This window comes from Cajanus cajan, chromosome 1 (assembly GCF_000230855.2).
Source record: "Cajanus cajan strain Asha chromosome 1, NIPB_CcT2T_4, whole genome shotgun sequence".
In the NCBI taxonomy this organism is placed as follows: Eukaryota; Viridiplantae; Streptophyta; class Magnoliopsida; order Fabales; family Fabaceae; genus Cajanus; species Cajanus cajan.
The window spans coordinates 79,846,467-79,874,350 of NC_138517.1; the positions used below are offsets into that span (position 1 = coordinate 79,846,467).

The window sequence follows — 27,884 nt, forward strand, 5'->3', positions numbered from 1 at the left end:
AGGAAAATATATATATGATACAATTATGTTTTTTGAGATATTAAAGTTGTTATGGTTAACACTTAAGATTGTACCGGCAAATATTATGCCAAGTCTTTTTCTCCCATCATGGGTTATTAGCAACCAAATTCCACTATATTTTAATAATAAGGCTGCAGCTAATATAATTCATAGCCTAGTTCGACATGATTGTATCAAGTATATTGAAATATATAAATTCTTTATCAAGAAAAAATTGGATGAGATGATATTATTTACTGAAATTACATAGGATTGAAAGAATCATTTAAAAAAACATCTTAACTAAAATGATTTCAGTTCATATGTTATCGGAGGCTTTGGACAAGTTGGGTATCTGAAATAATGGATATTTATGCATCACTGTGAAGGAGGTGTTGATATTTTTTTTTTTGAAAAATAAAAATTGTAAATTAGGGGATTTTTTATTTGTTAGCACAATTACTAAAAATTAGTTTCATCTATATGAATTCGTTAACCATATATTCCTTGCATAGAATCATTTAGTAAATAATAGAAAAATATTCTTATCAAATTCAAACTATATACATCACTATTATTAAAGTCGATTCAAATGATATACATCACTATTATTAAAGTCGATTCAAATGATATACATCATTACTATTAAAGTCGATTTAACAGTAAAAATATAAAATAATATACAATCTTAAATTTAATTTTTATTGTTGTCATTGTGATTTTTATGAATAATAATAAATAGTTATAAGTATCATTGTTTTATTTGATGTGACTTTTTTCTAACTCAAATTCTTAGTAACTTTGACGAAATATTCTAATTAAAGTTCAAATTTCTCTGTTTAATGAATCAAATTCATTCATCATGTCATCCCAACACTTGGAAATTTTTACAAGTTATCACCAACATCTACATCTATTCAAAGATTTGAATTTAAAAAATGAAAGAGGAAACAAACAGAGCAAGAGTAAGAGATAGAAAGAGAGAAATTGATTACAATTTACAAAACACTATGATTCAAAATACAATACAAAGATCTCACACGTCCACAATAATAGCTTGCAGTGGGCACATGGTATGAACAATGTGCCTATAGCTTCTTTATTAGTAACCTTCAATCACATAATTTCCAATGTATATATATAACTCGTCCTAATTCATTTATATTGAGCTAACCTTACCCTCCTCTGATGATTCTTGGGAGGCCACAGTAGCAATATCAAGTTCAACAGATTTCTTGTTAACAAAATTACATTGTTTTCTGATTTCTCCTTTGTTCCCAGTTAGCACACCAATTTTACCCATTTTAATTATTGAAGTCGCAAAGCTCTTAAAGAAAGCATCTTGGTCACTGCTGAACTTGTTGACAATGCTGATGGTATCAGCACCGGCTGTGGAAAATAGCTCTTGGTCACTCTGAAGCAAGCCCTTCTTAACCTGAAGGTTGGAATAGTAGTTCTTGTCCAATGTATCAGGAGTGGTTGGGTCAAGATTGGCTAGGGTGGTCCCAGGTCCACCATTGGGGCATATTTTTCGCAATTGTTGTAAGTAAGTTGTGTCAAGAGTTGGATCGGGTTTGCCAGTACCACTGAAATTGTACAATCGGCTAACAAATGCAGTGCATTGAGCTCTGCCAAATGTATGAGCACCTGAAATTGAATGAAATCTTGTACTAATTACTAATCCATCACGTGCCATTCTTTTTATAACAAATTCTTCCAAAGTCAAATTAAGTTAAGATGGTGATTTTAGAATGAAACTCTTATAGGTGAAATTCACTAGTATCTACCTTACCCTGAATTTCAAGAATTTTCCATTTATTAATATTATTGCTGTTGCAACACATAGGATAATTTGAATTTGGGAACATCTGTTACCTGAGAGTGCAACTAGATCAGTAGTGTTGAGACCTTGAGCAGCAAAGGCTGCTTTAAGCTGAGTGAGGTTGAAGAATGGAGCTGGAAGATTTTGATTGGCAAGGGTTCTGTTTGCTGTTAAACTATCCCTTCTTCCCAAGGGAACTTTCCAGCAGGGACCATTAGCCTGTCAATATTAAATCATGCTACTTCTATATAAGAGGGATAAAACAAAAGCAATGCTAGCCCAAAAAAAAAAAAAATCTTAAACAGGGTTGAAAACTTGTAACTATGAACCAGCATCGCGTGAAGTAGGTACCACTAAGTTCCTAATTACCATTTAATTAAAATCATTAGGAGAGATTTAAGATTGAGATAATATGGATGATGTCATAAAGAATTTGATTAGTATATTCTTTAAGCTAAAAATGAAAATTCTATTATATAATAAGATGAGACGTACCAGAACAGAAGATACTTCAGCTGCAAGAGCAAGAATATCAGCGCAAGATACTACGCCAGGACAAGCTTTTTCCACTGCTGTCTTGATATCGTTCACAACATCCAAACCTCTTATTGAGTTATTGTTTGGCAAAGCTTGTTGCTCACTCACTATCGTCGCAGTGTTGTTCAACAAAATCGACCCGTCACAACCCTGGATATGCCACAAGCATCAGCAACATATATAATCAACTTATTTCTTGTTACTTCTCAACAACCACATATATATGACTTAAGTATACAAGAATCAATTTCTCTTTAACATGTTATTAGTTCCCAGTAGAAGTTTTCCTCATTCCAAACCGCTTACTTTTGCTTTTGTTGAGACAAACAAGGTGCTAGCTCACTTTTGTGGCCTTCATGCATTATTTAATTATCTAACACAAAATATATGCATGAATAATGAATTTAATTTCTAGAGTTTCTATTCTAACTTGTTATGGTATCTTAGAGAAATTATAAGACATTTGGTACCATTGTTTTTTAAGCTAATAGTTGAATCAGTTTTAACACATTAGGAGAGAGAAAAGTTTCTCAATAACAATACCAAGAGTACAATAACATTAAGTTTCTATAATTTTTAATGCAGCGAATAGCGATAGCTAGTTTTTAGCGTTGTCTAATTATATATAATCTTGTATAATACATTTGTTCACTTTACAATAATCCTTTAAAAGTTGTCACACATAAAATAATTTCTAATTAGTTAATAATATAAATACGTGAAAATTAAACTCAACATAATTTATTAGATGATTTAAATGGGAAAATAGTACCTAAGGGATAAAAATAATTAGGTTATTTGTGAGACTATTAAACCATTTTGATATAAACTAAAGTGTTTTTGGAACAAGGGATTTTTATTTTGATTTTAATTATGGGTTTCTTTTGGCATCTAAATGAGGAAAGAATTGACTTAAAAATGAGATAGAAAGAGAAGTAATTGAAGTATACATACTTGAACAAAGCAGTCATGAAAGTGAAGCCTAACGAGACTGGCAGGCAAACGGGGATCCGTTTTAGAAACTTTCTTTACGACTTTAAATACGATAGAATGCAGTTTGGGACAAGTGTTCCAGTAAAAGTAGGGATCTAGTTGTGCATTTGAGAAGGGTAACCCTCCAAGCACAGCCACCACACAGCTTAAAGCTATTGCTACAAGACCAAGACACCTCATTTTTTTGTGTCCAAATGTTGCGAGACTCACCACATTACTTGCCTTTATTTATAGAGACAAATTGTACGAGATAGAGGAATTAATGACAAATTCTTGTTAGGCACGTTAACCCAATCGATACAAGTGTTTTATATATTTTAAATGATGACTTTATGATATAGATCATGTTTAGTTAAGAGCCACTTGATGAAGGAAGGTGCCATGCTAATGTAAACAACCCCACTGTATTCGTATTGCAATTCTTAATCAACTGATATATATTACCAAGTCAATACATATCGATCACTTCTAAAAAATCAAGGCATATATTTATATATATTTTTTGGTTTGCAATGTTCTCCCATCGATGCTCAACGACCAATTATCCATTCAAGGAGTAGAGTTTACCTAAATGAATTTCGTCTTTCTCAACAAAATCTATCATTATACTTCAAAAATTCAAAACAATAATAATCATATTATATATATATATATATATATATATATATATGAAGTTAGCTAGCTTTGTTGATAGAACATATCCGACGAAAATTAAATTGATAATATATATGGATATTGTGAATTTATATCAGTAGTAAAAGGTTATTGTAACACCTTACTCATAATTCTCAACTTAATTATTTAATATTTATTTCATAAATCAACCAAATTAATTATCTTAGTTATAGGATTCATTTTTCTAAAATAATATTTTTTTTTCAAAAAATAGTTAATATATAACAAGTTATTTGTTAAACAATATTTTTATTCCTTATTACAGAATTTGAAATTGTTATACAAATTTTATTATAAAATTCTTTTTATTTATAATTTATATTTTAAAATATTACTAGGTAAAGAAACCACACCATAGTTAAATATATTCACACAAAAAGTGATTTTGGTACATCAAAATTATATATAACTGATATGATATCTAGATGAAGGACAAAGTCTTATTTTAATACAAACTTTCCTTCTTACTTATACTAATAGATTCACATCCTAGGTTGATATAGATTTATTATAGGATTGACATATGGTTAGTAAGGGGTAGATAGTATGTGACCACCATGAGACCATCAATATATATTGGAGGTTGTTGATTTGGTGAAAATACAAAGGAAGATACTAATAGTATCGAGAAATACAGTTGAAGTAACTATAGTGAAAGATCTAGGTGTAACTGGTAGGTCCACCTCTTTAAGATTTTAAAGGATACATACATATATTAAGAACAAGAAAACAAGAAACACAAAAAAAAAAAAAGAGTGAGACCATTCAAATAATAAAATTAAGAATATATATATATATATATATATATATATATATATATATATATATATTTGCATATCATTATCATTCACAAATTTAAATTTTCACTCCATGGAGGGATTTCAATTATTTTTGTAGTGACTAGTTAGGATAAATGAGTTTAATCATAATATCAAATAATACAAGGATATTTCACCTTAAGATTTACTCATTTAAATCCCTAAGGTTAAACTTTCAACTACAAATTAATTCAAATTGATTAATAATTTATTAAAAATTAAAATTTACATTTACTACTATTTAAAGATATAAATATATATGTATACTATATATATATATATAATCAATTAAATAATAGCAACTAAATAATAAGGTAAAAATATATTTAAAACGTATAAGTGATAGTTAAGATTAACAGAAAATAATTAAATAAAATAAATTATAAACACCTCATTAATTAATTAACATACATTAAACAAGTAAGATGAGATTAGGGACACCTCACCAAATAAATATATATAAGAATAATGTAAAATAGATAATTAAAATAATGTAGAAATTTTAAAGAGATAAAAGTCTCATTCTCCATACCTTAATAGAAAAATGAAATCAAGTAAAAGAAAATTTTTTTCAGTTATTTTTTCTTCCACTTGTTCTTTCTTTCTCATCTTTCTTAATTCTCTCTCTATCAAGAACTCTTATTTCTCTCTTATTCCTTTCCCCCTCCCCATGGTCCCCCAACTATGTCTATTTGTAAAAAATTTTGCAATGATTATTATTAGTTAATTTCTAATGATATATATTTTAGTTACTTTATATTCACATGAATTAATCACTGTACATTAAATGTTTTGGATAAGCACTGGTTATTTGTTTCGGTAGAAGTTTTTCTATAAAATTTTATTATTATTTTAATTATTAATGGTTTTCAATATATATATATATATATATATATATATATATATATATATATATATATATACCACGAACGGTTTTTAATGATTACGTAACCTGAATTATATATATCATATACTGTTTTCGTAGAGATATTATTAGATTTATTTAATCTATTAAAAAAATAAATTGAGAATATTAAAATTTATCTAATAATATAATTAAATATTATATTAAAAATTTAGAATATTACATTTATAACATCGTACTAATTAACATTGTAAATTTTGTCAGTACAAAAATTTAATATATGCTATCTCATATTAAACATTGATATAATGTATTATACTTTTTATGAGTTTGATTTTCATGTTTTTTTTTTAATGTAAAGCAGCACACAAAAAGAAAGTATGAAAGTTGAAGTTATAAAAAGTATATAACATTATATCAACATTTAATATATCAGTGACATATATTAATATGCTGAACGCTGATGTATTATGTTAGCATGGTTTTTAAAATAATTATTATATATATATATATAATCTTTTATATATATATATATATACAATCTTTTATAATTATATAATATTATAAAAGTTTTTATAATGTCAATTTATTTAAATTAATAAAATTTGATGTACTAAATGTGTGAACTAACTGGTTTGAAATTATTCTAATTTAATCAATAGAATCAAAATAGATCACTAGGCATACGTATTTGTTAATACTCATAATAAAAGTGAGAGATTTGTCATCTATAACGTAGTACTATCCAACTTAAGTATAATTGTTTTCAGAAGAAAATACATGTAATTTGTGTTAATTATATTTTTAATAAGTTCATATAATATTAATGCAGATTCGTGATATTTATAAGAACAATTTAATTTATCAAACATAGGTTATATCAAATAAAGTAATCTTAGTACCTAACATCCTTTTGTTATTAGCAAGTAATATATTTTGTTTTTGAAAATAACAAAGTATGATTGAATTGAGGATCATTAAATAAGTAAGAAATGAGATATATAATTTTTTTTTGTAATTTTCCATAAGTTTAAGTTAATAGTACAAAGTATATTGAAACGAGTATGTGATTAGATTTTTTTAGTATATTGAATTTTTTTATTTGGCCAATGTATTTGTGTAGATTTTTTTATGTAAGACTTCGCGGGAAGACCGGGACTAGGAGCAAGTGTACGATTACAATTTAAAAAATTCCTCGTCATGTTCGTTATATATATAGTTTTTGCATAAAATATTAAGTGGTCCATATATAATTTCCGTTGAAAGTTAAAACGAACAAACACAAATGTTACGTGGTTTCTCTATAATAATATTAATTATTTCCCAAGGATTCAACCCATCCTTCGTGGTTGTGGCTTATTATTTATTCTACTTAATTATTAGTGTGGTGGGAGTATATATTATTCAACTGGGCATAAGAGTCGTTAAAGTAAGTTGTAGTTACCAAGTTGTCTTTAGTGACATAATCGTTTTTCTCGCACATATGTTTGGATCCACACATGATACAAGTTTGGACAATTATGTCCGCACATGCTTTTGAATTTTAAAATAAGATAAAAAAGAATAACTTTTAATATTTTCTTTATCTCTATATATTATATTATTCTTCTAATTTTACATTTTTTACTCTCTTTAGAGTAAAATAATTGTATATATATGGTGTTGTTTTTAATCTTTTGATCATTGACTTCTGATGGTCTTCTTCTCCATAATATTATATTATTTTTGGTTGTCTCCTTCTATGGCAGTTAAAACCTGAGGTGAGCAGACCGAGTTTCGCTGGTAACACTCTCCACGTACGCTCTAAATTGCTGGCTAAATTAAAAGATGTATTCTTACTTGATTGTAACGCAAGCTTTCTCAATTATTTATTTATTTTTGTTTTATCCATGATGAAAATATTTGATTCAATTGTCATTTTTTTTTCAACTTTTAGCTTGGAATTATGCTTTAAGTTTTAGGTCATACATATTTGTCTGGGTTTTTCTTTATTCTTTTAATTTTAGAAATAACAAGTTTATTTTCATTTATTTATCTTTTTAATTAAATAATATCTTGAGTTCAAATCTTTTTACACTGGTTAAACTACATTTGTTTAATTACAATCAATATAATATAGATGATAATGTTTTAAAAAATTGTCATTGTACCACATATTACATTGGTCGTAAAATAATTGATATAATGTAGTGTTTTTAAATCTCATTTTTTTATTAGTAAATATAGGGTGAGTATATATATAGGTCAAGACCTGTGGAATAGTCAATTTAACTCATGGCCTGTCTATGTACGAGCTCATCTTTTTTAAATTTGTATGATCATAACAGTTTTTTTTACCTTGTATGTGACATTAAGATGTAACACTTAAATTTTTAACATATTAAGACTTTGATATTTTTGTTAAACATTGATATGTTAAGACTTTGAATTTTTATTCAAAATGTTTGATGTTGTTTACAAATGTATTTGTATTCTTTTTTTTAAGTATTATTTCTCTTTCTCATATCTCAATAGCTTAAAAAAGGAAAGAAAAAAAAAGTTATCTTGAATTTAATAGATTTTTGTTTTTTTGAAAAAAAAATCCAAACTTTTGTTAGACTTGCGGATGGACTAATTATTCGTGAATTTCGTATGTTGGAATGTGTGTCAAATTTTTTTGAATTATTTATTTTGTAAATTAGACTTGTGTGAGTCAAATCATAAATAGATCGAAATGATCCACATATCTACTCAGTGAACATTATAAAGAAATTACAAATAAAAAAAGAAAAAAAATATCATCACACGTATCATGAACACTTAAAGATAGGAATAATTCATTTTCAATCAACATTATCAATACATGTTACTAAAGTAACTAATAAGAAGACATTTTATGACGAGTGACGATTTGTCGATCATAAAATATTCCTCTTTCCATCATAAAAATGTTGAGATTAAAAGTTAATTAATATATTTTATGATAGATACTAATTTATCTATCATTGAAAAAATATTTTATAATAAGTCAATCAATATATGTCATATAATATTTTGACATATTTACAAGTATTATATAATATCACTTTTTATGTCGTATGAATAATATAAAAAGTGTATAAAAAAATTATCTTATTTTTATACTAGTGACTATTAGATTGATCTCATGATATAAGGGAGATGATATAGAATTAAAATGATATGAAAAATTTAGATTAAAATCCGTCACACTAATATAATAATTAACAATTAACATTTATCAATAAAATAAAAAAAAACTATCCATACATGCCAAGAACAAACAAATAAAACTTATCAAAGAGAAGTCTATTGATATATAATTAAGAACTACAACGTTAGCTAGCGTTTTGCCTCCTTTTCTATGTCATTACCATCTTATAAATATCAACAAATTAAATTCAAAGAAAAAATAATAATTACACACAAAAGGCTCCTGAAATATTCTCGTGTTGAACCAAAAAAAAAAAAAAAAAAGGATCTGGCGTCTGTTGTTTCTTATTAATTCATGTGTTTCTCGTATAATCAACAACTTAATTTGATTCTGCTGGATAACTGAGTTATTGTCAGGACTCAAGTAACAGATTGCCCCACACATTTCGTCATGATTGAAAGAATTGCTGGCATCATCCTAATTTTTTTTTGTCTTTAGTTAATTAATTAGTTGCTAGAATCCAAACCTTTCCTAATTTTGGAGTGGCAAAATTTTCAACTTAGTTTGGAAATTGGAATAAAGACTGCATAACCCAATTGTTTATCTAGTTTCTTTGCTTCACAATTATTCCAAAAAAGAAATGTTTATTCCAACATACAATTATAATCATTAGCATTTTGTTGAAGTGATAGTACTTTTAACTCAGCTCCATTAATACAAGTTGAAATTTAAAGCAATGGAGTTCATGTTGCTTGCGACAGGAACTATAAAGTAGTTATATATGTAGACCAAGGTGTAGATCGAACACAAAATTAATACAAAGGTTATAACGGTTCACCACATGCACATGGCATATATGTGCACATACAAAACTCTTTATTTATATTGAGCTAACCATGCCATCCTGTGATGATTCTTTGGTGGCTTGAGTAGCAAGTCCAGAAGAATTTCCATTCACAGAATTACACTGTGTTCGAATTTCTCCTTGTGATCCTGTTAGCACTCCGAGGTTGCCCATTTTTATCATTGACGCCTTAAAGTTTTCAAAGAAAAGAGTTTGGTTACTACTAAAATTGTTGATTAAGGCAATGATATCTGCATCACTCGAGTTAAATAGTTCTTGGTCACTTTGAAGCAAGCCATTTTGAAGTTGAAGATTGGAGTAATAGTTGGAGTCAAATGTATCAGGAGTGGTTAGGTCCAAATTAGTGAGATTAGTCCCAGGTCCACCATTGGGACATATTAATTGCAATGATTGTAAGAGAGTTGTGTTAAGAGTAGAATCTGGGTTGCCAGTACTGTTGAAATTATATAATCGATCAACAAAAAATTTGCATTGAGCTCTACCAATTGTATGAGCACCTGAAAGAGAAACATTTTCAATAATTAATGGTGTAATATGACCGATACCATTTTTATTAAAGAATTTTCAATGTGTACGCATGATAATTAATAGGATACAAATATTTTTTTGTTAAAAAAAATACATTTATATCATAAAATTTATCTAACTTGTTAGTTTAAGTAATCTAAGAGAAACAAACACCCATATAAAAGCTAATGTCATTTAATGTTTACTTATTTAAATTATTTAAAACATTTAACAAGGATATACTAACAAATTGTTAGTCTGGATAGTAGTAAGCTCAACTTTCTTTAAATAAAGCCTCTAAATTTTAGTTAGATAGAAAAAGTATGATTGGAAAAAAAAATATCCCACTAAAAATAGTCAACCTAATTAATTATATCTAGTAGAGATAAATTATCAATAACGTTAGTTGATACTTCACACTAAAATATTTTTTAATATTTAACTTTTAATATATTTGCAGTGCTCTTGCAAACACACATTATAGAACTTTTTTTTTGTTGAATAAATATAATAAATTTAATACCTGAAAGTGCAACCAGATCAGTGATGTTGAGGCTTTGATTAGTAATAAATGCAGATTTAAGTTGATCAAGGGTAAAGGATGGACCCGGAAGATTTTCACCAGCAAGGGTTTTATTTGCGGTTAAGCTATCTCTTCTTCCCAATGGAACTTCCCAAGTTGGACCACTAGCCTGCCAATTAGTTGTACAAAATCTCTATAAGACAGACAAAAATGCAATGCAAAAGCTTAACAAAAATGGTTGAGATCTTATGCTTTCAATTAAGATTAAAATTCCATGAAGAAATTTAGTTATGTAATATGTCCTTTATAATGATTTACTTTTATCAATTCTTTCAACCCCATGCTTATTTTCTTTAGTCTTGTTAAATAATGATCGATATAATTATAAGCCAGAAGAGACCACCAAATCGGCCTAAAAACAAATGTTCTTTAATAAGATTAAAATTAAATTAATACGAAGGAAATTAATTTTTTAATAATCAATTTTTACATAATTACTTCATCAATTCTAAAAGTATAGTAGAAAAATATACATAAAGGAAACTCTATATTTTTTTCATTAAAACTTATTTTATTAAGAGTTAATAGTATAAAGTTTTTTTACATTGACAACTAATTATATCTTTTAATTGTGTCATGTCACTGTTAAAAGTAAATGTGTTTACAGTAACATGACATAATTAAAAGATATAATTGATTGTCAGTGTAAAAAAACTTTACATTCATAGTGTATTAACTCTTTTATTAATTGAGCAAAAGTGAGAATTACTATCTATAAAAGATGATTGAGTAATAATGTAAAGAAGGTTATGAGTTCTAATTTTAGGGCCGTTATTATAAAAAATATATCAAATTAAGTGGAAGTAAATTACTATATATACATATACAAAAGTCATTGTGCAATCAGAAATCTTTGATTTACCCCCAAAGAGGAGGAAGAATTGCAATTTTAATACTTGTTGTTCCGAAAAATAAAATAAAGTTCTACAGCCTCTTTACAATTATAAAACTATTTCAAGTACTCCTTTATTAATCAACAAAATCTTTATTATAATGATAACAACGTACATTTAAAAATTTTAATTTTATACATGTAAAAATTATTTTAATTAATAAAAATTAATTTTAAATATTTTTCTAAATATTTTTATATAATATTAATTACATAAATTTACAAAAGATAAAATATTTAAAAACTTTTATATTTTTGTTTCGAAATAATTTCAGAATATTTTTCGAAACTGATTAGATTTTGAATTTGAATTAAACCAAAAGTGCGAAGGAACTCAAACCGGATCTAATTAATTAAGCAACTTTGTATTGTTTTTAATATTCACAAAACAGCTTATTCTTTCTATAAAGATTTTCATTTTTATTGTTATTTTCTATAAACTACATTGGTATGGAATTAAGCATTATATTTTATTAAATAATCTTAGACATTCAATTTATTTATATAATATGATATATGAAAAAGTAAAACTGTAAAATGAACCCAAGAAAAAAGATGAGGTGAAAAAGTTAATACCAGATCAGAAGATATTTCAGCTGCAAGAGCAAGAATATCAGCACAAGAAACTATGCCAGGACAAGCATTTTCCACCTGTGTCTTGATCTGGTTGACAACATCCAAACCTCTTATGGAGTTGTTATTTGGCAAAGCACTTTGTTCACTCACGATTGTATCTGTGTCGTTCAACAGAATTGATGCATCACACCCCTGCCGTATACAATTCCCAGCAACACAAATTTGAGCCAAATCAAAAAGCAACATTCTCTTTCTCTTATTACCGTATTATTTTCTTATATTTAACGTGTATCTTGATACTGTGATTATCGTTGGTGAATCATGTTTCTCTTAGTTAACTCTTTATCCTTGACATTTCAAACAGCATTTACTTTTACACATAATATAACAAGGAGTGGTTGAGCCGGAGGCCCCAGTTCATAGCGGAAAAAGATCACTAAGCAGGTTGATGGAGGAGACCAAATCTTAATGTTTTATTCTCTTCCCATTTTTTTAATCTTCATTACTCAGCAATTAATTTTTCGTTCCAAAATTTATTAATTTAAAATAAAAAAAGTTAAGAGAAATTTTGTCATCCTCTTTTTTTTTTTTTTTCAACTTATATAACTCCTCCTTTAATTCCACACTTTGTCTTGTTCCTTGTGCCTTAAATCATCCTAGCCTCTACCAACAACTATATGGTACAGATAATGTTACAACAAATCACGCATATACTCAACTAACATAGCAGCTAGCTAGACCCTATTGATATAAAAGATAAAATTATAAATGAGTTCTCTTGGGTAACAGAAGTTAGAAAGGATTTACTTAATTAAAAATCAAAAGAAAAAAGAGTTAGCTATGAGTGGGAAATGGCAAGAAATGGAGTTATATATATAAGATATTACTTGAACAAAACAGTCGTGAAAGTGGAGCCTGATGAGACTGGCAAGCATGCGTGGATCAGATTGGGAAACATTTGATAGCACCTCACGTACAATGGAATGAACATCTGAACATGTGCTATTGTAGAATGAAGGATCTAACTGTGCATATGAGAACAAGGGTAGTGCTCCAAGCACAACCACTACACTGCATAAAGCTGTCGCAGAGAGACCAAGGGATTTCATATTTTCTTTCTGATGTTTTTGTTTGCAATTATTATGAGCGTTGCAAGAACACGCAGATCGGTGCTTCCAATTTATAGAGTGAGTCAAATCATGACCTGTGAATGCGATGTCTTAATTTCTTTCATGCTTCCTTCTCGGTGGTTTGAATTTTCGAACAGTGTATTAATTGGAGTAGTTTGTAAAATTTGGTCAAGTTTAAGCACGATTATTCTATGTAAAATAAAAGGGTAATCATCGATCACTCATTCATTTAAGAATAATCAATAAAGTAACGTGAATATTATCATATATCTTACTTTGGTGCACTTCATCACCTTTACCAAATGAATAACCTGGAGTATACAAATTGGATTAAGTTATATGTATATGGATAGTAGTTAAAAATACTTAAATCTATAATAAAAGCTACACAAGTATGTATGAGAACGTGTATAACATATGGGGAAGGTATTACTTTAAGAGAGTTGCTATGGTACTCATGAAATTGAAGGGTTTTCGTACATTAAATTATGTGAACAAATAAATTTTAAAAAATAAATTCAAAATAATATAAATTTTAGATTAAAAATTTATATAAGATGAATTAATCAAAAAGACTAATTCAAAAAAAAAATCAAAAAGTTAATTTTTATAACAAATTTTGTTTATATGTGAAAAAATTAAAAAATTAAAAACAAAAAATTATAATAATATTATAAAAACATTAAAATAAAAAATAAACAATACAATTGAAAAACTAATTTATACTAGAAATTCAAAAAAATTATCACCAAAGAAAAACTAAAACATATTAAAAAAATATTAAAAAAATATTAATATTAAACTTTTTAATTATAATAGATGCTACATTAAGATATAAATTAAAAATATAAAATAATATAAAAATATAGAAAATTTTATACAGAAAAATTATTTAAAATATTAAATTAAAATAAAAATAAAACAAGTAATTACAAAAAAAATTAAAAATAAAATAATTGTTCTGGTACCCCACAATTATAGTAAGTACCGTAAAATTTCACTTACTTTAAACACAACACTGCTGCATGTCGCATGAATAACTTTTTTACCGACTGTACGGGTTAAATTAAGAAAAATAGTAATTAATATGTATACTATGAATCTTAAGAGAGAAAAAAATATAAAAAAAGGTATAAATATATAAGATACGTGACATTTTGTGATAACAAGAGAGATAAAAATAAATAACGAGTGTCAAATTTTGTAATTAAGAGCATCTGTAATGGAAGTTGCTTATAAAAAAGATAAAAAAGATAGATAAGAAAAATGATACACATATAAAATTAATATTTTTAATGATTATTTATCAATTTTGAATTAATGAAATAGAGTATATATTAAATAATTTATAATTTTTTTTTATAAAATTTGTAGAATTGATTTATATATTAAGAACTTTTAATTTAATGATTTAATTGTTAAAATTTGATGTAAAATTAGGGATGATAAAATAGGTTAGTCCGATACATTTTGACTCAGTTTGCAATTGACTTGTCAAAAAAAAATGGACCAAAAATTTTGGCCCGTTCCGCCTAAGGACAAGCTGGCCGGCCAGTACGTTAGCCCACAAAAAAAAGAAAAAAAAAGTTTGTATATTTATTTTGAGTTACTCTTATAACATTTTTCTAATATCTAAAGAACTTACATAAATCAATGTATCTAAATAATAATAAAAATATTAAATTATATATAATAAAATAAATCAAATGCTTAACAAATTTATTGTAAAATAAATTATAGATTATACACAAATAAATTTGAAGTGACATAGTTAAATTTATATTAAAAATAGTAAATAAATAAATAATTTTTAAAAAAATGGGCTGCCAGACCAGTCCGCCCTGACCTGTGATTTGGCTTGGCGGGTTAGGTAGACCCAAATACTTGGCCCAACCTACAAATTTTTGACAGGCCAGTAGGCCAGTCCGTAAGTCATAACCCATTTTGGCACCTCTATATAAAACATGATTATTAAGTAAAATAAGTATCAAAAATTGCTTTTAGAGTAAGTAAATTCATTTTCATACACACACAACACACACATATGAAGAGATCAAATTACATTAGTGTAATTTTTACAATTTTTTAATTTTTAATAACTTTATATCAAAGGTGAATTTTATCGATTCAATCGTTAAATTATAATTTTATATTACTTTGAATGTATATGTCAAATTTTATTAAAATTAAATAATGATAAGAAAGTAATCAAATTGTTTATATTTTAATATATTTTGAGATGTATATATTACATCAATTTTAATTTATATGAATGAAGTATCAAATAAAATTTTTAATATAAAATTTTGTATATTATCTAAGAAAACTAAACTTTCAATCTTACCAATGAATTTTGAAAAATAGTTATTCAATTAAATTTATCAAATAATATAATAATATAATAAAAAATTATACCGATATAATTTTTCTTATGGTTGAACGGCCTTGGTTTGGTCGGAGATATATTGTATTCAATACGGATAACTTCTGCCCTTAAAATTTTAAAGCAAAGTCGCGCTTACCATGTCTCTTTTTTACTTTTTAGTTGTCCTTCAAATTATACATTTTTATTTTTATTTTTAGATTTATTAACATTTAGCCATTTAGGACAGCCAAAGTCGTGTTTTAAGGAATTTCCACTAAAAAAAGAATAAAAGAATGAAAAAAAATGAAGCATTGAATTTTTTTTTTTTTTTTTTTACTTTTTAACCGGGATAGAGTTGCACAGTTTTAATTAAATCAGCCAATGGAAAAACACACCAATATTAATAAAGGGTTAAAATAAAAAATATATTTATTAATTAACTATTTCGAGAGAAAAAAAAAGTTTCTACTATGAAATAAAGGAAAAAAATGAACGCCCCACTCCTTCCAAAGAAGTTTAAAAACTCATTTTCCGCCCCAGCCTCCAAGAAAATATTCCTTGGTCTTAGATCACTATGTATTTAATTAATTATTTATAACTCCATGAATTTTTCACATTATATAAATTAAGATTTTCAAATTGAAAAAAATAAAACTCAATTATATATATATATATATATATATATATATATATATATATAGAGGATGGATCATGTTCTACATTAAATTTTAACGATCTAACGGTTGAATTTAAAGTTCTAATGCATAGATCAAATATACAAATTTTTAAAAAATTTGAAAACTATTTAATACTTCGTTTTATTAATTTAAATTAATGTATAAAATAAATTAATAAAATGAAATATAAATAATTTTCAAATTTTTTTAAAAATTTACAGATTTGATCTATGCATTAAGAACTTTAAATTCGACGGTTGAATCATTAAAATTTGATGTAGAACATAAGTTATTGAACGAAATAAATTTAAATAGAGTTACTCTTGAAGTAAATGATGCTCTTTCTTTATTTATATATATATATATATATATATATATATATATATATATATATACCTTACTTTTATAAGGAAATGGTAATATGGGACCTTGTGCATGCACTTGTTTTTTTTATTTTTCACGCGTTCATGCATGAGTATTATTGACTATTGACTACCTTTTGGATTTGGTTCAATCTTCATGGTTACTAAAATATTAAGAAATTAAAAAAGAAAAATCATTTTGGTCCACTTGTACTTTTCTAACTCACTGTTCGCTCCAATGTTACTTCATTGGAGTTCTTTAAACCTACAAATAAACAGACAGTCTGTAAATTGTAATCTACAATGAATTATCAAAGTCTCCTATGGTACCTACTTTTTGCTAAAGAGCATATTCCCACTTCCCACATTTAACATACTAGCTCTATATATTTTTTTCCTTCTAGTTTTACCCAAGAAGAAAGAGGTAATTGTTTATATCTACATAAAGTTAAAGTTACTGAATACAGAATCAAGTCATATCATCGAAAGATGAATTCTTCCCATTCTTATAAAATTTAAAAGTTTATTAAGTGAATAATTTATATTATATAATTAAGATTTTTTTACATTTCTTTTATTATAAATCTCCTGTTTAGAACTTTATACAACCACAGTTTTGAATGAATGTTTCAAGATATATGAATGAATGTAACTCAAGTACAAAATTTATAATAAAAGAAATACGGAACAAAAGAAAGAAAGAAAAAAGTAAAGTTAATAAAAAAAATGTCAATATTATCAAGAAATATATTAGTTTGACAATATTTATTTATTTTTAGACATCTTCAACTTAGAGAATGAACTCGAAAATTGAAGTGAAACCAAAAATATGAACATGCTACTAAAACTAGAATTGCTTTCAATGGATTTTCTAGATGAAATGTACTCAAAATTGATAAAATAAATGTACAGGTAGGGGGTTCGGCCACCACCCCATCGGCCGCCAAATGGCGGAACCAGGAAGCCGAATGCCAATCGGCTACCAGGATCGGCCTACCATCATTTGGTATTCTTAATCAAAGATTAGAGGTTAATTAGTCGATTAAGGTGTATTACCTAATACGGTAAATATGTCGCAGGGCCCATGGGGTCCAGGGCCCATAAATGTCAGTATAAATAGCTCAGGACAAAAGGTAACGTCACTGTTCATTAATTATCCTAGATATTCGAGCTTGTCCTGACTTGAGCGTTGGAGTGCCTTTTGCAGGTACCAACCCCTTCATCAGCGCATTGGATCGGAGCTCTCGTTCGGCCTTTGGACTACTAGAAGACTTAGTGTGCCCATCAGACAGGTACAATAAATAAATAAATTTTACAAACAGTCAAACTAGCTAGAAAGTGTTTTTTATATTTTTATTTTTTCAACTAATCTAGAAACTCTTGTCAAAATTTTCAAAATTACGAAAAACTGTTCAAATTCTAGACTACTTGATAAAGAACTGATATACACTATCCTTATGTATATTTTGTTCTTACAAGCATAATAATTTTGAGTGAAATTAAAAATTATTTATACTTGTAAATATTTAATCATATAATACTTAAATACTTATGTTTATAATTTTTTTCTATTATAGGTAAAATTTTAAAAAATTATTTAAATACTAAACCCTAAACTTAAATATTATGTAACTTTATCATTACTTAAGTTGTTATATTGACTCGGATTTGTCATGTCTTGGAGTTGGGGATGAATGAACCAACCATGGTTTTGTCGGTCTCGTTTGTCGATAATGTTGCTGACTTTTTTCTACTATGATAGGACAACGTGTCATTGAAACAGGGGTAGAACTTTTATCATATAAATTTCTTTGGATGTGATATGAACAACATCTAGAACCACATGCTATAAAAATTTCATTATTTATTGATGGTACATTTTTTTCTCCAACTTTAGTTTAGTCAGATTCCAACCTAAACCCATTAAATTTTGGGTCCCCGTTGCACACATTTTACTCTATCGCTTCAAAACCAAATCTTTTCAGTTTTAAGGTCTCCAAATTAGGTTGTCTTTTTTTTTTTTTTTTTTTAATTTTTAATTATGTTATAAGTATAAAGTATTTATGACTTTTTAACATTAAAGTCTCATTATGTATCCAAACAAATCTGGACTAATTTTATAATAAGTTCATACCTTTGTTTGCTTAATTGAATTGAATATTGTGTACACTTGTTTACATAATTCATTCATTCCATTTTTATGCTCAAATTCCTTATAGACTGTAGTAACATATATTAGATTATTTTAAGGAATAATGTTATATGTTCATAACATTTTATTAAAAATATTAAATAAAAAAGTGAATTAATATAATTAGTTAACGTCTTATATGGTAAGTATATGCTCCCAAATTCCTTCAAAATATTCTACAGGAATAAGATCACTTGTAGAAAGAAAACGGGGGACAACAAATAACTATTTATAATATAAAAGACAAAACTCTCTCTCACACACACACACAAAAAAGAGGAACTTGTGAAAAAGAAAATGGATATAGGACAGATAGAGTGATCTAACAATATATTATATTTTACTTAGTTAACTTATGTGGTACCGGTTGTATTTGAAATGGAATTGGTTTTTGTTAACATTTCTCACTTAATTTGGCAACATTTTAAATCAAACTCAATTATTATTAGTTAAAACTATATGAGTTATTATTTTAATTTTCTTATGTTACTATTTCATTTTATTAAAAATTCGGATAGAGTACTCAACTCTTAAAAACATGGATGTGATTATAGAGGTACGTGTCTCAGTCAATATTGGGCATGTTTGATGTTGATGATATATATAGCATATTTTTATGTACGTATTATTTAGATTTAATTGTAATTTTGGTGTTCTAGTTTGATATATATGAGCAATTTTGATTCCATAATTTAATATTTATTATTTATTTCAAAATTCTCCAATCACTAAATTATGAGATAAAAATGCAATTAAGACTATTTATTATTTATTTCGGAAGTTCTAATCCAATACGCCATTTATAAGGAACGGTTTTTTTTTTTTTGAATGTTTCTTGCTTATTAGTTTATAATAATTAAGGAAGTCAATGTCATATCTTAGTTAGTATATTGTACTTTTTTAATATTTCAATCAATACTCAACCACTCCCTACTACATTTCTGTATTCTAGAATCTTTCCTCAGTTGCTTATTCATTTAATACTTTTTATATGTTATTATCCTACTTGGTGCTTCTACTTGTTTAATGATATTCCCAACATCACTTTATTTTTATTTTTTTTATTTTTTAAATCTGAGTTTGATTCAGAGTGCAAACTGCAAAGAATATTTCACTGGTATTTTTTATTTTTTTGGTAACGTTTAATTTTTTTTTGGTAACGTCACTTGTATTTGTTTGAAGTTTTATTTATTTATTCGCGGTATAGAATCCATATATTTTTAAATTTCAGGATTAGGACCAATATTTGCTGATTTCCTATGTAGAAAGACTAGGCTCATCTATCTTCATTTCCAGCCCATTTTGGAACAATAGGCCCAACTCAATATATACACCGGTAAGTTATTTTTTATTTTTTATTATTATTTTTTAGTTTGGTAAAAATCATTAAAAAAATGCAACAAATTTTATAATTAAATATTCTATTTCTAAAATACCCTTTTAATAAATTTTATAATAATTAGGTAAAAGTTATGTTAATTGTGTTTCCTATCTTAGGCTGTGTAGTTTTCTTTTCCATTCATTAAATTGCATGATCCCCGTTCTTTGTCCTCACTCAATTACATACTTAAATCCAAACCTTAGCTTACAACTAGCAAAATGTTCCAGATATCTATAAATTAGGAAGGTAAAAGTTATATTCAAATGTTTTTGATATAATAATCACAAAAATATTGGTCAAAGTTTTATAATATATGAAATAATATATTTATTTAATTTACCTTTATCATTGCTACAATCAAACAACACTTAAGTATTATGAATAATATTTTATAAACAATAATGAATTTGAAATAATATAATATTTTGATATGATTTAATATAACTAGTGAAGTATTGCACTTTTAAAAAAAAAAATTTTTTGCAATAGTTTTATTTTTAAAAATAAATTTAAATCTTCAATATTGTAATATTCATTAGAGCTTTACACGGGGTGCATATCAACATATTGTTGTAATTTTACATTCATTTGTTGTTAAAAATTTAACCCAACTTCATTAATTCATGCAAAAGATTAAAATCACATTAGTTCATGATATACTTATAGTAATTAACAATAATTAGTAGTTCGGCCACATCAGATACCAAATATGAAATACCCCAGCTTTTTACCATGGTACCTTGTTACATGTTCATCAACATGATAATAGAATTCTCATAACATAGCAAATCACATCTTTCAAATACAGTGACAGATGAGCTTAATGCACAAATGTACAAACAGACATATATATCATGATTCACCACAGGTGAAAGGCATCATGTATGTGCCTATTGAACTCTTTATTAGGTACCTTTTCTGCATTTTCAAGCATACACTATAACTTTGTTTTGTTAATTTATTTAGATTGAGCTAACCATGCCATCTTCTGATGATTCCTTGGTGGCCAGAGTAGCCAATCCAGCAGAATTCCCATTAACAAAGTTACACTGTTTTCTGATTTGTCCTTGAGATCCTGTTAGCACCCGAATGTTGCCCATTTTGATCATTGAAGCCTTGAAGTTCTCAAAGAAAAGTGTTTGGTTGCTACTGAACCTATTGACTATGTCAATGGTATCAGCACCTGTTGTGGAAAACAACTCTTGGTCACTCTGAAGCAAGCCCTTGTTAACTAAAAGATTGGAGTAGTAGTTCTTGTCAAATGTGTCAGGTGTGGTTGGATCAAAATTGGCAAGGTTATTAGGTCCACCATTGGGGCATGTTGTGCGAAGTGTTTGTAAGTAAGTTGTGTTAAGAGTTGGATCAGGGTTTCCAGTGTTGCTGAAATTGTATAATCTGTCACTAAAGAAAGAGCACTGAGCTCTGCCAAATGTGTGAGCACCTGAAAAATTAAAGGGTCAAAATGCCGTGTCATTTTTTTTTTAACTATGGAGATAATTTTTGTGAAGTGCCAAAATGTTGATATGTACCTGAGAGTGCTACTAGATCAGTGGTGTTGAGACCTTGAACAGCAAAGGCTGCTTTAAGTTGAGTGAGGTTGAAGAATGGAGCTGGAAGATTTTGATTGGCAAGGGTTCTGTTTGCTGTTAAACTGTCCCTTCTGCCCAATGGAACTTTCCAATCAGGACCTTGTGCCTGTGAATAGTTGCAAATTATTGAAGAGATGAAGTAAGGTTAAAAAGTCATACATGTCAACTTAAACTCTGATTTAACACTTTGTACATGAAGAATGTTGTATTCAATTTTCAAACTTGGGTGCGAGTAGACTTTTTTATTTAATGATTTGTTTTAGTTAATTCATTAATCAACATTCATTTTCTCTCTCTCTCTTTTCTTAAATGGACAATTAATTTATGAGCATAGGTTTAAGGGAGACCATAAAATTGGCTTTAAATATATGAAAAATTGAGGAGAATTTTAAAAAGGATTGCTAATGAAATCAAAGGAAAGTGATTCTTAAGAAGCAAAACCTCCTATCTTATGTCAATTAAAAATTAAAATGACACATTCTAAAAACTAAATTAAAGAAGAAAAAAAAGGGTAAACTTTTTGGCATAATTAAGGATTACAATTGTGATAATATGCACATTTGGAAAACATACATGGACAAAGTCTCAACTTGTAAATTTTATATCTACTCCATTGTTATTTTTTATAAAGTGAAAAGTATCAAAGTAATGGAATGGTTTGAGAGGAAAAATATTTTAGAATTGGATAGAACATACCAGAACAGAAGAAATTTCAGTAGCAAGGGCAAGAATATCAGCACAAGAAACTACATCAGGACAAGCACTTTCAACCGCAGTCTTGATTTGGTTCACAACATCCAAACCTCTTATTGAGTTGTTGTTTGGCAAAGCTTGTTGCTCACTCTCTATTGTGGCAGTGTTGTTCAACAAAATTGATCCATCACAGCCCTACAAGCCAAGATTAAGCATGAGAAAGATAATGAACTTATCTCTCGATCATTCTCAACAACTATTATTCCAAAAAATATAAAGAGTTTGTGAAAAATGAATGTATATGACGATGACACGAAACATAGGAGAAGTGATGAAGAAACATACTTGAACAAAGCAGTCATGAAAGTGGAGCCTTATGAGACTAGCAAGCATTCGGGGGTCTGATTTAGAAACGTTTCTAATGACTTCACGTACAATAGAATGCACATTGGGACATGTGTCCCTATAAAAGGAGGGGTCTAACTGTGCATCTGAAGAGAATGGTAGTGCTCCAAGCACAACCAATACACAACACACAACTGTTACTTCCACACGAAGGGGACTCATTCCTCTATTTGTTCTAAGTGCTGATGAACCTGGTGGGTTTGTGAGAACCCCCCAGATGAGTGTTGTCTATTTATAGGGACAGATAAGCCTGAGTGCAATGTCGTCCCTTCATTTTGTGCTTTAGTGGATATGATTTTCAATCATGCCACTTGAGAGAAAAAACGTGTGAATTGTGCAAAGATCTCCAGAGATTTCTTGTGTTAGAAGAGGTTAAGTTTTGACTAAACTTTCAATTTGCTTCTCCAAATTACACCACTTTTCTTATAAATATATTAATTGGTATAAATTATTTATTATTTTTGTAAAGTGACTAATCTTCATCTTCCTTAGAACTTGATTGACAATAATAGAATTTCTTTCTAATTCCCCTCTTTGGGGTTTGCATCCAACCGGTAAGTTTATCTCATAAATCCATAATCTTCAACTAAGTTGATTCATAAATTAAAATTGACATTAATGGTAAGTTTAATTTCAGACTTGACAAATAAACTGATATAAGTGTGTGTTTGGATTTAAATTGAAAAAATTAAGTTTAGTTGAACTTAATTTTATAAATTTAAGTTTAGTTAAAAGTAAATTTAGTATAACTTGATTTATGTTTGGATACTTTTATTTCAAAACTACTTTGTTGAAATGAAAGTTGTTTGGATAATATTAATGAAAAGTATCTTCATATGTATAATTACTAAGATGAATATGTATTTTATAGTGACATTAATATTGTTTTTTATTTATTTATTATTTTTAGTATATTTGAATTAATGAAGAAAGTTTATTATTATTATTTTATCTTTTGATATTAATATTATTAGTCAAACTTATTTTTAATAAATTTTGTTATTAAAAAAATCAAATAAAAATGAATACAAGACTAAATTAAGTACAATAGAATACATAAAAAAAAACCAATTAATTGTACATATTATAAAATAAAATACAAGTTAGGAAAACATAAGGATCAAAATAAATATAAATAACATATAACCTATAATTTGGTCTCTAATATTAGATCTAAAATCAGAGATCCCACATATTCAAAAAAGTTGAAACATCCAAAATCAAAGAGCTCACATGCATATGGAGGGGTATGCCCAAGGAATTTCGAAACCAAGTAATATGTTAGATTTATTACTTCTTCAAGTTGGTAGGTGAGAGTAATGGTGTCAGTTGCACTAGTTAAAATTTAAATGCTACATGTTAAGTTAAAGGGGAGTTGAGAAACAAAAACTTCTCATTCAACAAAAAAAAAAAACAACATAAGTGTTGCTTTGGATGCTGCATTCATTCAGAAATGAACGTTAATTCGACTGTCCAAACAGTAAACCGAACATAGCCTAAGCCGTCCAATGAACCGGTATAAACCGTCCCATCTCTTTGTAGTTTGCATTGTAGTATTGTAGTGCCACTGGTATAAACCGTTTCATCTCTTTGCATCATTTGAAAAATGAACCGGTATGTCTCAGTATAGATGTGCATCAGTAAAATATATTTTTATAATACATTATACGTTTATTTTTATTTTTCAAATATAAAATTGTTATTTTTAATTCAGAAATTTTTTAAAATTTTGTTTTAATTTTTCAGGTTATTAATAACATCTAAAAGTATTAGATTGAGATAGCATCGTAAGTTTTTAATGTAATATATTTACTAATAGAGATACTAATAGATAAATTTTATGTAATAGTATTTAATAGATTTTTTAACAAAATTTAAATATAAAAATTAAAAAATATATATATTTTTAAATTATAGGAACAAAAAAACTAATTTTAAATTTGAAAAATAAAAAATAAATTTATGTTAAATTTGAGAGATTTAAAATATACTTAAATCTTTATAATATATATTTTAAAATTATATATTTAATAATATATTAAAATTTTACTCGCTGTGTTAATCGAGTCTTTCCAAATTTTAAAACACTTATTCTCTCATATTAATTTAATTTCTTCGATTTATTTATTTATTATATATATGTAAATTAGTTTAATTTTATCTTTTTTAAAAGTATTTATAAGAAAAGTTCACATTAATTAAAAATTAAATCTCTTGTGTATATAAAAAAAACCATAATAAAGAGACATCTCATTGAAAATAAAAATAGTAATATGAAGTTTCTCGACTCAAACAAAATCGATTTTGTGTATTAAGATCACATCTTATGATGACAATTACAGAATTACTAATATACTTAAAGTAATAAGAACTACACGCAAGTCAGAAAAACAAAAAGAAGATTGAGATGCGATGGAACATTGTTTATAGACTTGTTTTTTTTAGTTTTCCACGCGCTCTTTTGGTCAATGTCCATTCATTATGTCTGAAAGTTACTTCCTTAAAGAAGTTTTAAAACATTTTAAGGCTAAAAGTTAATATTTTTCTTATAGTTGGATTTGTCATTCAACCGTTTATTATACTGGTTTAAAATTTAATAGTTTTTATTAATTTTTAAATAAATATATTAAAGAGAATGAAGTAATCTGGAATCTCATTGAAAATCTTTAAAGAATTTGATGATTTGTTCTAATCTTATATAAAGTTTTGATTTACCTTAATATAAATTTTATTGTAACAAAAAAATATTTTAATAATTTAATCTAAGTTTTTATTAATGCATCTTAATATTTATTATTAATAATAATTTATATTTAAAATAGTAAATAAGACGACAAAAAATTTAGGTTAATTTTAATTATTTTAAAAAAATTATCGACTCACTATGATTTTTGAGCAATTTTTGGTCTTTTTTCTTTTACCATTGTTTTACTAATTTTTAACTAATTTTTTGTTTGGCCGACCGGTTTGATTTTTTTAAAAAAATATATAGGAAAATAAAACAGGCAGCCTTTTGCCAGAGGTTTTAAGTTACTCAAGGGTAGACTCTTTGTCAAAAAATAATCTACATGAATTTATAATTATTATGTTTCAATAATAATTATCTGTTCGTATTATTCATTTTTATAATATCTTGAGGATGGCAAAAGGAGCCTAAAACGATCCACGACCATGCATGTTTAGATTATTGTTTTACTATTCCGAAACATGATTTAGAGGATGAAGAGGTTAGTTCTTTTTTAAAAAAAAAAATCGAAATTAATTTTATCAAGATCAATAAAATATTGGTAGTGTAAAAGTTAATTTTACAGAATTAAATATTTTCAAGTCTTTATAAGAAAATATTTATTTTTTTCTTTAATAAATTTAAATTCCTTTTTGTTTTATCACTTATAAAAAAAATATATCAGCTGTAAATCTTTGTCATGAACAAAGTTTGTTCCCTCCTATTTAGTATTTATGAAAATAAGAATCATATATAGCACACTTCTATATATGAATGATAGGGTGATTTTTTTTTGAAGCACTAGATATTAATATTACCTTATTTACAAGAATTAAAAATATATTTAATTCAATTAATTTAAATATATCTAAATAAGAATGTAATTTCGACTACCAAATAATTTAAATAAATAAAAAAGTATTTATTATTAAGTGAAACCGTTGTTTGCTTATGATAAACCTGACACACATGAATCTTGGGTGGTTGGGGATCTAGTTTGTTTTATTAGGATATCTTTCTTCTTATGCCTTGTTAGTATATTAGGAATATATAAAGTAAGAGATGTATATATAATTTCATAAAATTAGAAGGCAATGGTGTAATTTATTCTAGAATTAAAATTTTGTAAATTAAAAAATTTAATATTTCAGATGCAAATTAAAAAAAAAATCCTTAGTTTTAGCTTGTCTTTTTTAATATTTTACAGTATATACGATTAATGATATAAAAACATTTCATACTGTCATCTAATTTTTTCCTAATAAGTTTATAAGGTATAAATAAATTTTACCGAAGATGATGCATAAAATTTATAAATTCATAATTTTTATCAATCTTACAATGATACCATGAAAGAAAATGATAAAATGGGATTGGAAATTAGTGTAAAAAATATAAGAAGTAAACTAAATCAAATAAATTATAAACCCTAAACCTAAAATAAATATTATAATTATATTTAATCTTCTAAAAACAACATATTTATTTTCAATTCTTATTAATTTAAAGATTTTCATTAACATGTCAATGAACAATAATGCCTACACGTATCATGAAAGTTTGAATACAGCTAGCATGTTAAAGACATGAATGATGTGACAAAATTAAACAGCTTGCATCTCTTCAAACTCTTGCTTCCAATATTTTCTTTAACAATTTGAGGGCATAGACTAAACTAAGAGTTGTTATACAATAATTTATTTAAAAAAACTTAACTACTTAGGTAAATGACTCGTAGACCAACACATAATGCACATATTTTAGACACGAAAAGAATCCACGAGATCATGGGGAAGAAATTAAACCTACTTTTGTCGGTCTTGTTTGTCTACCTTACTAGGTTTTTGATGAACATTTTTTCCAGGAAGAAAGAACACGGTGTTGGTGTGGTAAAACATTATGTGCTCGAGGCAGACACATGCATCTAACTTGGACAACTAAACTTTTTTTGGTGAGAAGAATATATCTAGAACCATTTGTGACATAACCCACATGGTGACACACAATATATAATAATTTATGACATTGTTTTCAAACTTTTTATCCCATTCTTTCAAACTGTTCCGTTAAGATCCAATCTAG

At 26.7% G+C, this 27,884-nt stretch overlaps 3 protein-coding genes across 3 annotated transcripts; all 3 read right to left on the minus strand.

Annotated features, from left to right (window-relative positions):
* Positions 1-966: 966 nt before the first annotated feature.
* On the minus strand, positions 967-3,563 carry LOC109789375 (peroxidase 15). Its single transcript, XM_029269431.2, has 4 exons — positions 3,314-3,563; positions 2,318-2,509; positions 1,876-2,041; positions 967-1,647 (listed from the first exon to the last, which is right to left on the minus strand). The coding sequence occupies exons 1-4, from the start codon at positions 3,530-3,532 to the stop codon at positions 1,160-1,162; spliced, it is 1,065 nt and encodes a 354-aa protein (XP_029125264.1). The 5' UTR covers positions 3,533-3,563; the 3' UTR covers positions 967-1,159.
* Positions 3,564-9,485: 5,922 nt separating this feature from the next.
* LOC109789376 (peroxidase A2) lies at positions 9,486-13,522 on the minus strand. Its single transcript, XM_020348305.3, has 4 exons — positions 13,172-13,522; positions 12,285-12,476; positions 10,757-10,925; positions 9,486-10,223 (listed from the first exon to the last, which is right to left on the minus strand). The coding sequence occupies exons 1-4, from the start codon at positions 13,391-13,393 to the stop codon at positions 9,742-9,744; spliced, it is 1,065 nt and encodes a 354-aa protein (XP_020203894.1). The 5' UTR covers positions 13,394-13,522; the 3' UTR covers positions 9,486-9,741.
* A 7,569-nt stretch (positions 13,523-21,091) lies between these two features.
* LOC109789377 (peroxidase 15) lies at positions 21,092-23,300 on the minus strand. The gene is made up of 4 exons (XM_020348306.3): positions 23,018-23,300; positions 22,676-22,867; positions 21,920-22,085; positions 21,092-21,831 (listed from the first exon to the last, which is right to left on the minus strand). Exons 1-4 carry the CDS (start codon positions 23,237-23,239, stop codon positions 21,353-21,355), a joined length of 1,059 nt encoding a protein of 352 aa, XP_020203895.1. The 5' UTR covers positions 23,240-23,300; the 3' UTR covers positions 21,092-21,352.
* Between the last annotated feature and the right edge of the window lie 4,584 nt (positions 23,301-27,884).

Coding starts and splice junctions, on each gene's coding strand:
- LOC109789375 (XM_029269431.2), bottom strand. CDS start 3,532: ATGAGGTGTCTTGGTCTTGTAGCAATAGCTTTAAGCTGTGTGGTGGCT. Junction 2,510..3,313: donor TTCATGACTGCTTTGTTCAA/GTATGTATACTT, acceptor TGGCATATCCAG/GGTTGTGACGGGTCGATTTT. Junction 2,042..2,317: donor CTGAAGTATCTTCTGTTCTG/GTACGTCTCATC, acceptor TAATATTGACAG/GCTAATGGTCCCTGCTGGAA.
- LOC109789376 (XM_020348305.3), bottom strand. CDS start 13,393: ATGAAATCCCTTGGTCTCTCTGCGACAGCTTTATGCAGTGTAGTGGTT. Junction 10,926..12,284: donor CTGAAATATCTTCTGATCTG/GTATTAACTTTT, acceptor ACTAATTGGCAG/GCTAGTGGTCCAACTTGGGA. Junction 10,224..10,756: donor TGATCTGGTTGCACTTTCAG/GTATTAAATTTA, acceptor TTTCTCTTTCAG/GTGCTCATACAATTGGTAGA.
- LOC109789377 (XM_020348306.3), bottom strand. CDS start 23,239: ATGAGTCCCCTTCGTGTGGAAGTAACAGTTGTGTGTTGTGTATTGGTT. Junction 22,086..22,675: donor CTGAAATTTCTTCTGTTCTG/GTATGTTCTATC, acceptor AACTATTCACAG/GCACAAGGTCCTGATTGGAA. Junction 21,832..21,919: donor TGATCTAGTAGCACTCTCAG/GTACATATCAAC, acceptor TTAATTTTTCAG/GTGCTCACACATTTGGCAGA.